Here is a 14,544-nt window from a genome sequence, read left to right as displayed (position 1 = left end):
ATCTGTTGCTATACGATTTTAACTAGAAATGTTGGTGTGAAGAATCACGTTCAAGGCTCGAACACGGAGAGGTTTATAGTTTTTCCTTAGTGAGTTAACGAGTTTAAAAGTCGGGTAACACGAGAAAAGTCAGAAATGAATCTTCGGTGATAACAGGCGAGTTCTAAGATTTTATGAATACAAGTCTGAGTTGAGAGAGTTTCATGATCACGTGTGGCTTGATTTCGAGATTGATTGTAATGCCTTGACCATTAACATCATGGTCTAGAAAATTTGACTTCGTTTAACAGAAATTCTCACTCGGAGAATTTGGTATAGAGTTGCTCTTTTCTCAAAAGTTCGAGCGTAAGATGGTGATGTTGTTCGTTTTCCTTCTTTACCTAAATAAGTTAAGACGTCATCTATAAATACGATAACAGATTTGTCTAGATAAGTTGCACACGTGATTTAGGAGGTTCATGAATACGGACGGAGTCCTAAATAAATCAAACGGTACTAAGAGAGATTTACAACTAACGTTGCGAGTTCGGAAATGGCTTAGGAGACATCGTCTCACTTAACCCCCAATTGATGATAACCGGAACGGAGGTCGTTTTGGAATACACACGGGATTCATGCAAGAAATCATGAGGTCATGGATGCGAGGGAGAGGGTATCGGTTTCCAACCGAAAATTACTCAGTTCACAATAATCTATACAAGATGATGGGGAAACAATTTTTTTTTTTTTTTTTTTTTTTTTTTTTTTTTTTTACGAATAGGTTTCGAGCTCCCTAGTTCTATAGGTGTCAAGTCAAAAGTCTTAACGTATATCCTCCAATAAAATTTATAGGCACACAATATTTTCCGTTGGTCACTTAAATCGTCTAAGTAGTATCTAGGGGAAAAAGTGGAATGTAAAGAGCACGAGTCAAAGACTTGTTTATAAAATGTCTAACGGTAACCGAATCGAATAAACATGAAACGTGAGAATTTCGAGGAGAAACATACCCGTGACTAGTCCATCGTCGTCTCGGGCATCCTAGGCGTTGATGTTGAAAGTTTAACGGCGTGCGTTGGGGTTGATTTTCTTATTTGGGCACGCACTCCTAAAATGACCCGGTTGGCCACATTCAAAACAAACACCCGTCTTGGGTGCATTGGGCTCCTTTTGAGCGACGGGAGCGGTATTCCTACAATCGTGGGCTACATGGCCACTTCTTTGACACTTCAAGCAAAAAGGTTTGCCACATTCACCTAAATGATGTTTGTAGCACTCGTTACAATACGGTAGGTGTCCGGTATAACCTTTCTTGTCGTTGGGGATGAAGGGCTTTTTGGCGGGGTTGTTGTAATTGCTTGATTGGGGGGCTTCCCATTTTCTTTTGTTGTCACCCGATTTATCCTCGGCTTTAGGTGCCGGCACTTCAATTTCGTCCACTGTTTCAATCAATTGGCGGGCCATATTCAAAGCCTCTTGGTGGTTAGCGGGTTTGGATGACATTACTCCTTGTTTGATGCTCTTGGGGAGACCATCCATGTAAAGTTCAACCCTTAAAGATTCGGGGTTCACAAGATTTGGGCACATTAAAGCAAGTTCAGAGAATCGTTGATTATATGCCTTTAGGTCATTCCCGACCGCTTTTAAAGTTCTTAGTTCGTGTTCGAGCTTACGGGTCTCTTCGCGCGGGAAGTATTCGGTGATCATCTTTTTCTTTAAGTCGGCCCATGAGAGTGTGTGGGCTTCATCGATACCCACCGACAGCACATACGTATTCCACCATGTGAGGGCGATACCGGCAAAAGTGTGGGTGGAATATTTGACTTTGTCTTGGTCCCGACAACCGCTTATGCTAAAAACGGCTTCTGTTTGCTCAAACCATCGGGTGAGCACAACCGGTCCTCCGGTCCCATCGAAGGTGTGAGGTTTGCACCCCATGAAAGTTTTGTAGGAGCAACCCTCGTTTGAATTACCGGCTCCATGGTTGTTGTGGTTGTGGTTGTTATTGTTGTTGTTGGAGGAGTGACCGGCCATGGCCGCATCCACGGCAGTGGCTATCATACGTTGGAGGGCTTGTTCGGGAGTTTCGGGAGGAGCGCGTCGACGAGCCATTGTTCCTTCATGACACAAGAATATCGTTGGTTAGTATTTTCAACAATACTAACCGGAGTATGGAATAAGGATAGAGAGAAAATTTTCCTTGACTCGCCCTAAATTCTTTATGTCATAATGTCGGAACGTCCATGTGAATCACCGTAATATAATCCCGGAAATTATATTACCCTGATTCTCATGTGCATTTAACATTACTTCATAAAGTCAAGGTGGCGCGTCAACAAAATTTATTAACGTAAGATCAAGATCGAATACAAGTTAGATATGATAGAAGAGTTCGAGTATAAATGCACAAATAGTCAAGTAATTCCTACTGCAGTCTATATGCCGGTTGTAGTCTAGATTCACCTATGTACCCTATGACTCGGGGTGGACACAAATGAACTCTAAATCCCTACAACCAAGGCTCTGATACCACTTGTAGCGACCCCGACAAATCGTCAAGTGACGGCGTCGGCTACGTGGGTCCCATTACCTGATTATAAGTCTTTAAGATAACGTTTGACCAAAATATGTCGCCTTCATTTCAAAATAAAGATTGTTTCAAAGTTTACAAGAATTGTTCAACCAAAAGTTAAGTTACAACGTTATAAGTACGATTGAAGTCTAGGCGACACGGTCTAAAGTAAAGTCAAAAGACGCTCCATGAAATGCATGTATACTCGACATCGGATGCAAGTATCAAATAGTAAGCGGAAGCATGTTTCACATATCGTGCAAGACCTGAGAAAAACATAGAAATCTGTCAACGAAAACGTTGGTGAAATCATAGGTTTAGTAAGTAAATTGTATTGAACCACAAGGTTCTTTAAGAATTGTTCAACCAGAATCGTTCACATTCCAAAATAGTATTTGTATCACGAGCACCCAATTATCAAGGCTTAACCGAATCTTCCCTCTGAATTTTGAATTTAGTGTTAGAACTTACACTATACATTGTTGAAATTATATTTCATTCACTAACGGTAGCGAACCGTCTGAATGAGGGTTTGTTAAACCCGTATGGCCACACAACATAATTACACGCTTACACTTACACCCTGCAAGTGGAACTAATGATAATTGGATTGAGGACTTTTGTTCAAACTCGTATGCATCTTTGTATTCGTATTTGTTCACAATGTAAAAGCATGAAAAGTAAATAAGTATGAAATGTATGTGTTTCTCAGCCCACGATGTAAAGAATAAAAGTGATTGAAAAAGTGGGACTATGATCTCACCTTGAGTGCAAGAGTTAATAAAGTACTTCAACAAGTAGACGCGTGCAAAGACAAAGCTAGTCTTGACCTAAACATATAGGTTATATCAATAACGGTAAACACAAACGGTCAAAGATGTTCAATTAGTCCTATGGCTCGTTACGACTCGATTATATTAGCATGTGAATCAAATTGTCAAGTTTCATGCAAGATACTAGTAAATAATCATGTTAGAAAGGTTGCATAAGTATTTGGTTAAGTTTGACAAAAAGTCAAACTTGGTCAAAGTCAACGAAAAGTCAACACGTTCGGGTCGGGTCCCGAACTATTTTTCTAAGCTTAGAAGTCATATATGAGCATGTTGGCCAAGTTACATGTTAATCGGAGGTGCGTAGCATAGCAAACATTTTTCGAAATTTGACAAAATAGGTCAGAATCTGACCACGGCATATGCCGCGCCGCGGCCAGATGTGTCGCGCCGCGACATAACACGTGGTCTGGCACCTGGTCAGTTTCAAGGTTCAAGTCTTGGTCAAAACTTCAAATAACCATAAAACGCAAACCGTAAACAACTAGAAGACGTATCTTATACCGTTGGAAAGCTCTTTTGACAAGGAACACAACTAAGCACTTATCATCAAACGACAACATCATTTACAATAGCCGAAAACTCATCAAGTGATCATTAAACGTTCATTTCAAGGTTTCAAGTTCATCAAATGCAATTTGAGTTTCGGGAAACCAATTCACACATATGATATGCCGTTTTGAAGGTAATGGAGCATACATTACAACTAAACACTAACAATTAACATTCCATGGCATTCAAGCATCCAAAAATTCATGTCAAGAACCATCAAACCCTAGTCAAGAATCACAAAATCATTAATCATGTTTTTGAAGTTTTACAAATCAACCTACACATCAAAATGAAGCTAGTGATACTAGTAACACAATTAAAGCATGCACTTTAACAATCTAACAACATTAACTCATCCAAAATCAAGGATTAAGCACACCCATCTCAAGTTCATGCTAGTTACTCCAAAAACAACAAATCGAGCAAACCAAACATATATTCATGTTAGACTCGAGCCATAGACACTAACTAACACCATTTCAAATCAAAAACACGAATTTAGAGAAATCTAGAGTTTTAGAAATGTTACTCAAACGAGATGAAGTTGGTATCAAATTGTAGAGGATGAAGAGAGGATTCCAAATATGTAATCGGATTTGTTGTGAGCTTCCAAGATTGAATTTAGATGATGAATGAATGGAATGGGTTTGTGTGTGTGTTCTTGAGATGGAGAGAAAAGGGATGAGGGAGATGATGGAATGGATGAAATGGGTTGACTAGTTGACCTAGTCAACTAGTTTGCCCATTTGGCAACTCCGGTCCCTCGAGTTTCAAAGCGGGTGCGGGATTTAACCGATCGAATATTTTTAAAACGCAAGTTAACGAGAGATGTTATAATTAAATGACGGAATTATTATGAACGTTAGTCAACGGAAACTACGAATTTAAATAACGAAAGGTATTATTTAAAAGAAAAAGACGGTGTTAAAAATAAATTTAACGGAAAAACGCGGGATGTTACATATGAGATCAAGACTAACTTGTAGTACTTGACCATATAAACAAACTACATGAAATTAAAGTGTATAAAATAAAGAAACAAGTTAATTAAACAAGTAATTAGTTCAAGGGTTGCTCATACTTTAAAGATTCAACCAAAGTTGATCTTTAAGTAAAGTAAACTTTAAGTTTACTTCCATGACTTACAAGTATGATTTCAACAACAATGAACTTATATCTTTTGAAACAATATATGTAGAACATAAACTAGTAAGTTTAGTTCTTGTGTTCTTGATGAATGCACAAGTTGCAAGAGTGGGCTAAATGGTCGCTTACAAGTTGCAAGAGTGGGCTAAATGGTCCATTACAAAATGTAGGGCGGGCTTGGAAGTCCAATAACATGAGTCCATTACACTAACAAAGCCCAAGTTCAAATAAATCACAAGTTAAACCAATTAAAGCCCAAGTAACTAACTAATAGCCTTAGTTAATTAAAATGATCAATAAATTTAATCATGAATGTAAATAATATCTAAAAATATTATTCGTGAAAGTTCCGGGTGTCACAAAGACGTTTCGGGCACTTAAAAGTCAAGTCCGGGCAATCATGGCAACATGTAAATGTAATAACGTACATTCGTTTAATCACACGTATTAATAATAATAATTATTAATAAATAAACGTTGGAAAATCCAGGGTCGTTACATAGTGAGACCGTAATTTCCCAACAACTGGTATTAGAGCGTCAGGTTTGACGGGGGTCTCGGTTATAGGAGTCGGAGTATGCTCTGTGGTTGCCACGGGAGTGGATCGTCCACATCAGAAATGAGTTCTATTGATCGTATAGGGTATCTGGTTAGACAATATTTTTTCTGATTCAGAGTAAGTGGTGTCTAGAATTTGTAGTGGACCGGGTGTTGGATTTTTCAATTTAACGGATCCTGTGCGCCACTCCACTACATCTGTCGGCCAGTCGAAACGTGAGCAAAATCAGAGAAAGTGTTGTTTATAGGATACGGATACGATGTCGAAGTTCAGTCCAATGAGGTTTGATGTTGAGAAATTTGATGGGAGGATCAATTTTGGCTTATGGCAGGTTCAAGTCAAGGATGTGTTGTTTCAGTCTGGTTTACACAAGGCTTTAAAGGGTAAACTCACCCTTGTTCCTGGCAGTGATTCTAGCAGTAAGTTCGATGAAGAAGAATGGGATGATATGGATTTGAGGGCAGCAAGTGCGATTCGTTTGTGTCTTGCAAAGAACGTGCTTGTAAATGTGCACGGGTTATCAACGTCAAATGAGCTTTGGGTTAAACTAGAGCAGTTGTACCAGGGCAAGGGCATCTCAAATCGGTTGTGTCTTAAAGAACAATTTCATACTCTGCGTATGGATGGGGGTTCAAAGATTTCAGATCATCTAAGTATTCTTAACGGTATTGTTTCGGAACTGGAGGCTATTGGAGTTAAAACGGATGATGAAGATAAAGCTTTTAGATTGATATTATCTTTATCATCGTCCTATGAGCACATGAAACCTATTCTAATGTACGGGAAAGAAACGTTGAAGTTTGAAGATGTTACTAGCAAGCTCCTATCCGAGGAGAAAAGATTGGAAGGTAACGGAGTCTCGTCATCAGAAGCTACAGTACTGTTGTGTTCAGATAGGCAGAAAAGAAACTCTAGAAAGAATCTGACATGCTGGAAGTGCGGGAAGACTGGACATGTAAGGGTTAATTGTCCAGGTGGAGCTAATCCGGCAAATGGCTCCAAAGATGCTAACATTGTCTCTGTCGTTACGGAGAGTGACGAATTCTTCTGAAGTCACGTCATCCTCATGGTGTGTCCGTGCCACCATGGAAAGGAATGTTCGTTAGCGGTTCCACAATTGCACATGGCCACTGGTTTGGCATTGGTGCAGGTTGTGTGGTGGAAACTGATGTTGTAGCTGATGAAACTTCCAGGGAAAGCCAAACAGGAAGTTGCACCATAACTGTTCAGCTGGTTATACAACATGTGCCGAGGTGAAATGCTTGGAATGTGATATTCTAAGTGTGATACTCTTTATGGTGGGGTATGATAATTTTGTTTAGAGTTATGATTGTCTATTATGACAATGATTGTCGAGTCTTGACAATGTTCGATGAAGATGCAAGTTTTGTCTCTTGGGAGATAATGTCAACGACATGAAGATGAGGATCTTGAAGTGGTCGTCGAGGAAGCGTCTACATCAGTTATCCTTGCAATATGGAAGCATGGTTATCTTCTTCTATCCAAAAGGTGGAGATTTGTTGGATATAGTTTTGGTTAGAAGAATTGGATATGGTTGCAGAGTATTTGTGAAGGATGTTATCCCACATAGGTGGGAGGAAAAAGTTGAAGAGGACTTGCTTGGTTATAAAAGAGGGGTTAAGTCTTCATTCCAAATTGCACCAATCAATACACTTTAAGTATTTGATTATTTATTTATTTCTTACCCTTGTTTGAGAGTTGTATTAGCTAAATATTTTGGAGAGTGTAGTTGACTTAAGAGAGTCGTCTATATCATTGTAACAATTTGTGATATAGTGTATTTCTCTCTTTGGGGGCCGGTGGTTTTTCTCCTGTTTTGGAGTTTCCACGTTAAATCTTGTGTTGTGTATTGTTTTTATTTCTTTACTATTATTGTTGGGCTGGGTGGTGGGAATTAGTGAGACCGTAATTTCCCAACAAAAAGGCACTTGGAAAGTACGTCTTTTTGAGCAGCTTATCATATACGGAGTATGTGAATGTATTCTCATTGAGTTTGTGTATTTGGTTATTCACGAAACTTGCGTTGAACAACTGAATTGAATAATTTAGTGAATACACTTAGGAAGTACAGTTTGAGATTGATGTGACAATGTCTAGTAGTGTCCTTGTAAATCTATGATTATGGTTTTCTTTGATCTTAAACAGGCCGAATAAAAAATATTGGTAAAATAGAGATGGGTCAAACAAGCTGAAAGCTCAAGTAAGCTAATAACTTACGGGACATTAATTTTAGTATCATGAAATTGAACTTGTTCATGTTAGTGATCTTATTTTAAATTGCGTTTAACAGATGTGTAATTATGGTTGTGTTTGATCTTAAACAGATAAATTACAAAACATTGGCTAAAACAGAGATGGGTCAAACAATGTGAAATTTTCAAAGAGTATCATCTTCAATCTTATTACGACATACCCAATAATGCTAATAACTAGTATCTGCAAGTAGTATTGAAACTCGACTGTCTGGTTCGTGGATCAGTTAGGATACTCCAACAAAATTTTTTTTGCACGTGAATTATGATAATTGTTTTGTATTTCTGTGGTGTGCAGGTGGTAGCTATCAATCAATTTGTATATTTGTAGTAATATTTAATTTGTTAATTTTTGAAGCTAACGAGTGCCTACAGCCTACGTACTCATGGCTACAAGGTAGCTTTAATATGTATATGTGGCAAAATACTCAAATGGATGGGTCAACTTGGTTGGGTAATGAGTCAAAATGCAGGATCTTGTACAAGGTAGAAACTATTGTTTTGAAATTCATTTACTTTTTAAAAGATAGTTAGTATTAGTATGTCAAATGGATGTGTAATCACTGTATACATTAAAAGAGGGTCTCGATTAGCTAATAAATATTTTTAAAACTCTTTTAATTACTATTAAATTAGAAAATTATATTATAATAACCTTGATCCAACGGTCCTTAATCATTCACTAAAAAAATTAGTTAATAAATCAATTTTACATAACTGAAATACACTTACAATTATAAAATCATGACACATAGAAAATAGGGTTGTTTCACAATTTCCTTCATTCATTCCGTTCAAACTACAGAAAAAAACCTAATTTTCTCCCCAAAATCATAGTCGCCTCAAAATCATAGTCGCCTCAATAGATCGTACTCGTTTTCATCACTGTATTGATCATAAATCTGATATTCTCCATCGCTGTTTTCAGCATCTTGGGTGCCTCCACCGTATGGAAAGCTACCAAGCAGATCTTGTAAGTAGTTCTTTGATATATTATCCTCTTCGTTTAGATCTATGCAACTTATAGGAAATCTCAAGCAAATATTATTTAGTAAAATTAATAATGTAAATAGACATCGGGTCACAACCCTTGTTCATCGATAAAAAAGAACCTCAAACTTTTTGAAGTTCTGATTCAGGGTTCACCTGGTCAAGTTATTGGTACGTGAGCATCATGAACCGAATGACATTTTTTTAGTCTCGAGGGGTTTTAGAATAAAAAGTTATTACTCGAATTATACGAAAATAAAGTCAGTCGGCGCCTTTAGGTATGTTAATGGGCTTCGCCCTGTTATGAGTATTCTGACCAATAGGTGTTTTGTAGTGATGATTAATGAGATAATGTTATGTTTTACTCATGTACTCCAATTCACCTTTTTAGGTTTGACAAAGAAAAAAACTCATGTACTCCAATTCATTTTCAATATCAGCTTATACATTAACTAAGAATATAGTTTTCAAAATGGGTGGGTCCGGCAAGTTAGATAACGGGTCATAACGTGTTATCATTATCTAAAAAACTTAAGATGATAAGACATGGTTCCAGAAACTATTCAATAGCATTGAAAATATCGTTCGTCCCAAATCTGACAGACTAAAATGTGTCATTTTGGTGCAGGTTGAAATAAGTTGGCTAGATTTGGTTTATTCATTTGTTGAAGTTTGTTGTATGATATTAAGCTTTACAACTCTAATTCTGGCCTTAGTGGCTGTACGATTCATTTTGCATGAGAATTTGAAAATAGCTGAAGTAGCAGGTTCGGTTTTATTGTAAAACATTCAATCTTGTTTATATTTAATACTTATATAGATATAGAAAGGTTCCGTACGTTTGGTACATCTCTTTGCCTTAGTGGGGTAATTTGGGATTAGTTGCATAGCAAACCTAGAAGATATAATATGGACTTCTTCCTCCAACGACGGAGGTTTATTTTAGGATACACCTCTTAATCTTCATCTTCTGCATTGCTGAATACACCTATCTACCTTTTGCATTTTTCTAATTTTCTTTTTAGTCAAATCCCCTTCGTCAAAAACAGATAAGAGAAATAGAATACTCAATCTTCTTTCAATACTTCAAAATTCAATTTGATTCAATTTTTTTTTTTTGTACGGACATGGCTGCAGGTCTTCGAATAGTAGAAGATATCTTCAAAGATTATAGCAGTTGTCGTTCCGGCATCGTTCGTGCCCTAACTCATGGTACTACTTATAAATTTTTTTATTAAACCTAACCCTAATTTTAATCCATAAAAAATCCCTCTTTTTGTTTCAAGTTACTTACTTTCGAATCCATGTTTTAATTTGATTTACTCAGATGTCGATGACTTCTATGGACTTTGTAATCCCGGTATACTTTCTTTCAATTCGAGATTTTTAGGCTTTTTATTTACTTTTCTTCTTTAGATACATTCTGTTGCCGTTTTGTTTGTTTTTGTGTTGCGTATGTTATCTTAATGCTATAACATCATAAACAAAAAAAATTAGGTCAGCTATTGTTACGCACAAATAGGTATGTGTGAATTTACGAATTTTGTTTTTTGGTCAAATTGCTTTATTCGTGAGTCAAGACAGTCAACTTTAATGTGTTAAATTCAAGATTTTTTGGGATTAAACTTGTTAATTGAATTGAATTCGTGTTCAAACCCTTGTATGCAAAGAGTATCTGTTGTAAATATGATATAGTATCACAATTGCAATACACAAATTAGCTTAATCATGTTAATTAAATGTTTTAAAAGAAAGTTGTTCTGTCAATGAACTTTTTTTTTATTGGGAGTGAAAATTGGTAACATGTGAAGCATATGATGAATATAATCATGATCTTACGCAGTTTAATGTCTTTGCAAATAACTTGAAATTTTAAACTTAAAATTAAACTTTTCAATGTTGGTTAAAATTCTTTCTATAAATTAATACTTTTTAGTGTATGTTTTTTGTGTTTTCAGACAAAGACAACCTGTGTCTGTATGGACACCCAATTGAAAACTGGGAAGTTACTCTTCATGCGGAGGAGGTTCCACTGGAACTTCCTGAACCAGCGCTTGGAATCAATTTCGCAAGAGATGGTATGAACCGTAAAGACTGGTTCTCTTTGGTTGCAGTTCATAGTGATTATTGGTTGCTTTCTGTTGCGTTTTATCTTGGTGCCCATTTGAATCGAAGTGAAAGGTGATTTGCTTTTTTATTTACTATTGATGTACATTGGTTCAGTCTCTCTCCATTCACTTATGCAGGTTTTTATCCTTTTGTGTAGTTCTTTTCGTATCGCTTCGTAATTTTGTAATTTTTGAAAAGACGCATCTCTTCCCTGACGTCAAACCAACAAAAATTAAGGGCTTTATAACTGCTATTCTTCTTCACCAATCACGCTTCCTCTTTGACAGCCGGTGAAAAAAAGGAAAAATTAGGTATACAAATACACGGTTGTTGATTATCATCTTTCATAGTTGGATTGATATTTTGTGGGAGGCAATCTCCTGGAGGACGTAATGTTGTATGGGGCCTACATGAAGCTCTCAAACTTCACAATTCTAAAAGTATTTTGGTTGGATTTCTCAGTAAGTAATGTTTGTTTTTGTTTTATTTGTTTTATACTTGTGAATATGTTATAGTCTCACGATTGAGAAATCATAAAAATAATTATTTAATGGATGTCATTAGGTGGTTCTGAAGTTTATTTGCTCAACGGACACTTGAAATCACAGCCGATGTTCTTGCTACCTACAAAAATCAAGGTATATTGCAAGAAAAAAGATTTATGATTTTTTTTCCTTTTTGAAGTAAGTTAGCTACAGGTGGCAAAATGGGTTGGTCTGGTGGGGTTGTTAATGGCTCACAGTGTTGATTTTTGACAGGGGCCATGTTGTGTTGACCCAAAACACTTTTTATCTGAACCTTTCCATAATTTGTGAAATGATATATAAGTTTATGGGATACACTACCACCTGTCATAATGCTTTATGACTGTTTGAGTGATCTTTAGGTGGTTACGACTTATTGGGTCGAACAAAAGACCAAATTAGAACAACGGAACAAGTCAATTCTGCAATGAACACGTGTAAGGCCTTGAAGTTAGATGGACTTGTCATTATTGGAGGTATGCAACAACTAAAATTGTGTGATAGTGTTCAAATGTTCATCATTAGACTTCTTGTTTTTATAGTTAATAAATTTCACATTTTGTTTATTAAAATCAAAGTGGTAACATCAAATACAGATGCAGCCCGTCTTGCTGAGACGTTTTCTCAAGCAAAATGCTCTACAAAGGGACATAAATATGGCCTTATGGCTAAGTGTAGTTTATTGTAATTGTAATGATATTTATATTGAAGTTGAAAGTATTCATATAGATGTTTTTGGTTTTGTGCCGCTTTAACATTGGTTGAAATTGCAGGCTTAGAACATTCAAAAAGTCAAAACATTCACTTATCCTATGATGTTCTTTTTTAGTTTTTAGGGGATAGAAATGGTCGTAAAGAAGAATTGGCTTACAACCGTCTCATCAAGTTGAAGTAAGGCTGGAATCAAATATTCAGCTAAAGGCTACTACAAGAGATAATAAGTATCATTCGTTGTCTGCCATTGGAATGCTTGAATCTAATGATGGTGATGGCATGATGAAAGATAAGTTGTATGATCTAACCGCGAGCCCTCAATGTGTGCATCCACTATCTTTTTGCCTTTATTTTTATTTTTTCCTAGCTTAAATCTTAAATAAAAAGGAATTTTCCTTTTTCATTTGCAATCCAATTTTTGCGTTTCTGTTGGCAAATATTATGATTATGTAATATTTGATTTTATGTTCCTTTTTGTATTTGTTTCAGGTTGTGGTCACAAAATGGGCAGTTGGACAAGTTGTGTAAGTCATTGAAATGAGACCGGTGGAAATGAGTCAGGGTTGAAATCGTCATTTTTTAGTAGCAGCAGTTGAAATGGGTCGGGTAAGTTTGGTTGGCTAGAACTCTTTTTGAGATGTTTGTCATTTTTCCGTCTTGCTTTTATCCTTTTGATAATTTAACCACTCTACACTGCTCAATGTTGATCCTTTATTTGTCTAGAATACAAATTAATCTTAAGCTATTTGTCATTGAGCAGTCGTGATCTAGATATTCAATCGGTAGGAAATGAAGTCTCAAAGGGGTTTCAACTTTCTGCTTTAATATTAAGCAACTGTGATCTAGATCATGTTGGAAATGAATTAGATGAATAAGACATCACGTTTTACTACGAGATTAATGTTTGTGGCTTTGTGCAGGGATCAACTTTACTAAGTGTCAAAATGGTTTTGCTTGACATGAATATCCACGATGGGGAAGGGATCAAGGATTGCTTAAGAAAGTATTTGACGAAAAATGCATATAGCAATTTCCAACATTGCCAATCCCTTTTTCAACCATTTCGTGTGTTTACAATCCTTGCTATGTAATTTGTATAAATGTTATTTGCGATTTTAGTAATAGCCATGGATATAAGAAGCATGGCCATGTAAATGCCTATAGCATTGCAATCATGTTATGGGAATACATTGTCAATCTTCAAGCTGTCATGTAAATGGCTATAGCATTGCTATGTAACACATTTAATCTGGTGTTGTGTTTCATATGACCGAATACATTTTTCTTAATCTGAATTGTTCAATCCAAAACATTTTCCTACACCATACTTTTCATCTTACATTGTGATGACAAAAAAAAAAAAAAAAACAAGTTATGACACATTACATTTGTCATGTAGCATATACATCATATTACAAAAATTATTAATATGTATTTACTTCTTTCAATAAAATGAATAAACAATCATTGCAGACATGCGTATTGACTACAAAAAATGGATTTAAACCAATCATATTGGACGACAATGGGAATGATTCAAATACCACCAAGAATGTTGTTTATAAGAAAGTCTTGAGACGTATTTGACTCAGATGTAAATGTTCTATGGTTAAATATATTTTGAATATTTTTTTGTATTTCTGTAACTATATATACTTATAGTACAAACTAAATTCATTTTGACAACTGATATAAGCTCAATTGATAAAAAGGATTAACGTTAATAGTTAATGGTTTAAGGTTTAGGAATTGCTATTTAGGGTTTACGGTTTATGGTTTACAATTTAGGATTTAGGGTTAAGATTTTAGAATTTATGCTTTAAGGTTTAATGTATAGGGTTTGCGGTTTAGTGTTAATGGTTTAAGGTTTAGGGTTAAGGGTTAAGGGTTTAGGGTTTAGAGTTTAGGCTTTAGAGTTTAGGGTTTAGTTTTTAGAATTTATGGTATAAAGTTTAGGGTTTTATGGTTTATAGTTTAGGGTTTAGTGTTTAGGGTTTAGATATAGGGTTTAAAGTTTAGAGTTTAGTATATAGGGTTTAGTGTATAGGGTTTTGGTTTTAGATTTTAGGGTTTAGGGTTTAGATTTTAGAATTTATAGTTTAGAGTTTAGGGTTTAGTATGTAGGGTTAAGGGTTAGTGGTTTAGGATTAAGGGTTTGGGGTTTGGATATAGGGTTTAGGGTTTAATGTTTAGTGTATAGAGTTTAGGGTTTAGTGTTTAGGATTAAGGGTTTAGGGTTTAGATATAGGGTTTAGGGTTTAGTGTTTAGGGTTTATGGTTTAGACTTTAAGATTTA

General features: G+C 35.9%; 1 protein-coding gene across 2 annotated transcripts; it reads left to right on the top strand.

Moving 5' to 3' along the window:
- Window positions 1-8,689: 8,689 nt before the first annotated feature.
- LOC139844172 (PHD finger protein ALFIN-LIKE 2-like) lies at window positions 8,690-13,563 on the top strand. Of its 2 annotated transcripts, XM_071834378.1 has the most exons (11): window positions 8,690-8,884; window positions 9,530-9,668; window positions 10,039-10,113; window positions 10,229-10,261; window positions 10,860-11,082; window positions 11,168-11,471; window positions 11,575-11,648; window positions 11,897-12,010; window positions 12,364-12,570; window positions 12,738-12,854; window positions 13,169-13,563. In XM_071834378.1, exons 1-6 carry the CDS (start codon window positions 8,861-8,863, stop codon window positions 11,187-11,189), a joined length of 516 nt encoding a protein of 171 aa, XP_071690479.1. In that variant the 5' UTR covers window positions 8,690-8,860; the 3' UTR covers window positions 11,190-11,471; window positions 11,575-11,648; window positions 11,897-12,010; window positions 12,364-12,570; window positions 12,738-12,854; window positions 13,169-13,563. The 2 variants fall into 2 exon arrangements, with proteins under 2 accessions (XP_071690479.1, XP_071690480.1); XM_071834379.1 differs by lacking the exons at window positions 12,364-12,570; window positions 12,738-12,854; window positions 13,169-13,563 and adding an exon at window positions 12,131-12,182.
- Window positions 13,564-14,544: the final 981 nt, after the last annotated feature.

Source organism: Rutidosis leptorrhynchoides, chromosome 4, assembly GCF_046630445.1.
Source record: "Rutidosis leptorrhynchoides isolate AG116_Rl617_1_P2 chromosome 4, CSIRO_AGI_Rlap_v1, whole genome shotgun sequence".
Classification (NCBI taxonomy): domain Eukaryota; kingdom Viridiplantae; phylum Streptophyta; class Magnoliopsida; order Asterales; family Asteraceae; genus Rutidosis; species Rutidosis leptorrhynchoides.
The sequence above is the reverse complement of the archived record's forward strand: the minus strand, read 5'-3'. Positions and strand labels throughout refer to the sequence as shown.

What these genes read in the sequence shown, in the direction of transcription:
- LOC139844172 (XM_071834378.1), top strand. Translation starts at nt 8,861, where the DNA reads ATGGAAAGCTACCAAGCAGATCTT. An exon ending in CTATGGACTTTGTAATCCCG is followed by an intron (nt 10,262 to 10,859) that starts GTATACTTTCTT and finishes TTGTGTTTTCAG; the next exon opens with ACAAAGACAACCTGTGTCTG. An exon ending in CATTTGAATCGAAGTGAAAG is followed by an intron (nt 11,083 to 11,167) that starts GTGATTTGCTTT and finishes CCTTTTGTGTAG; the next exon opens with TTCTTTTCGTATCGCTTCGT.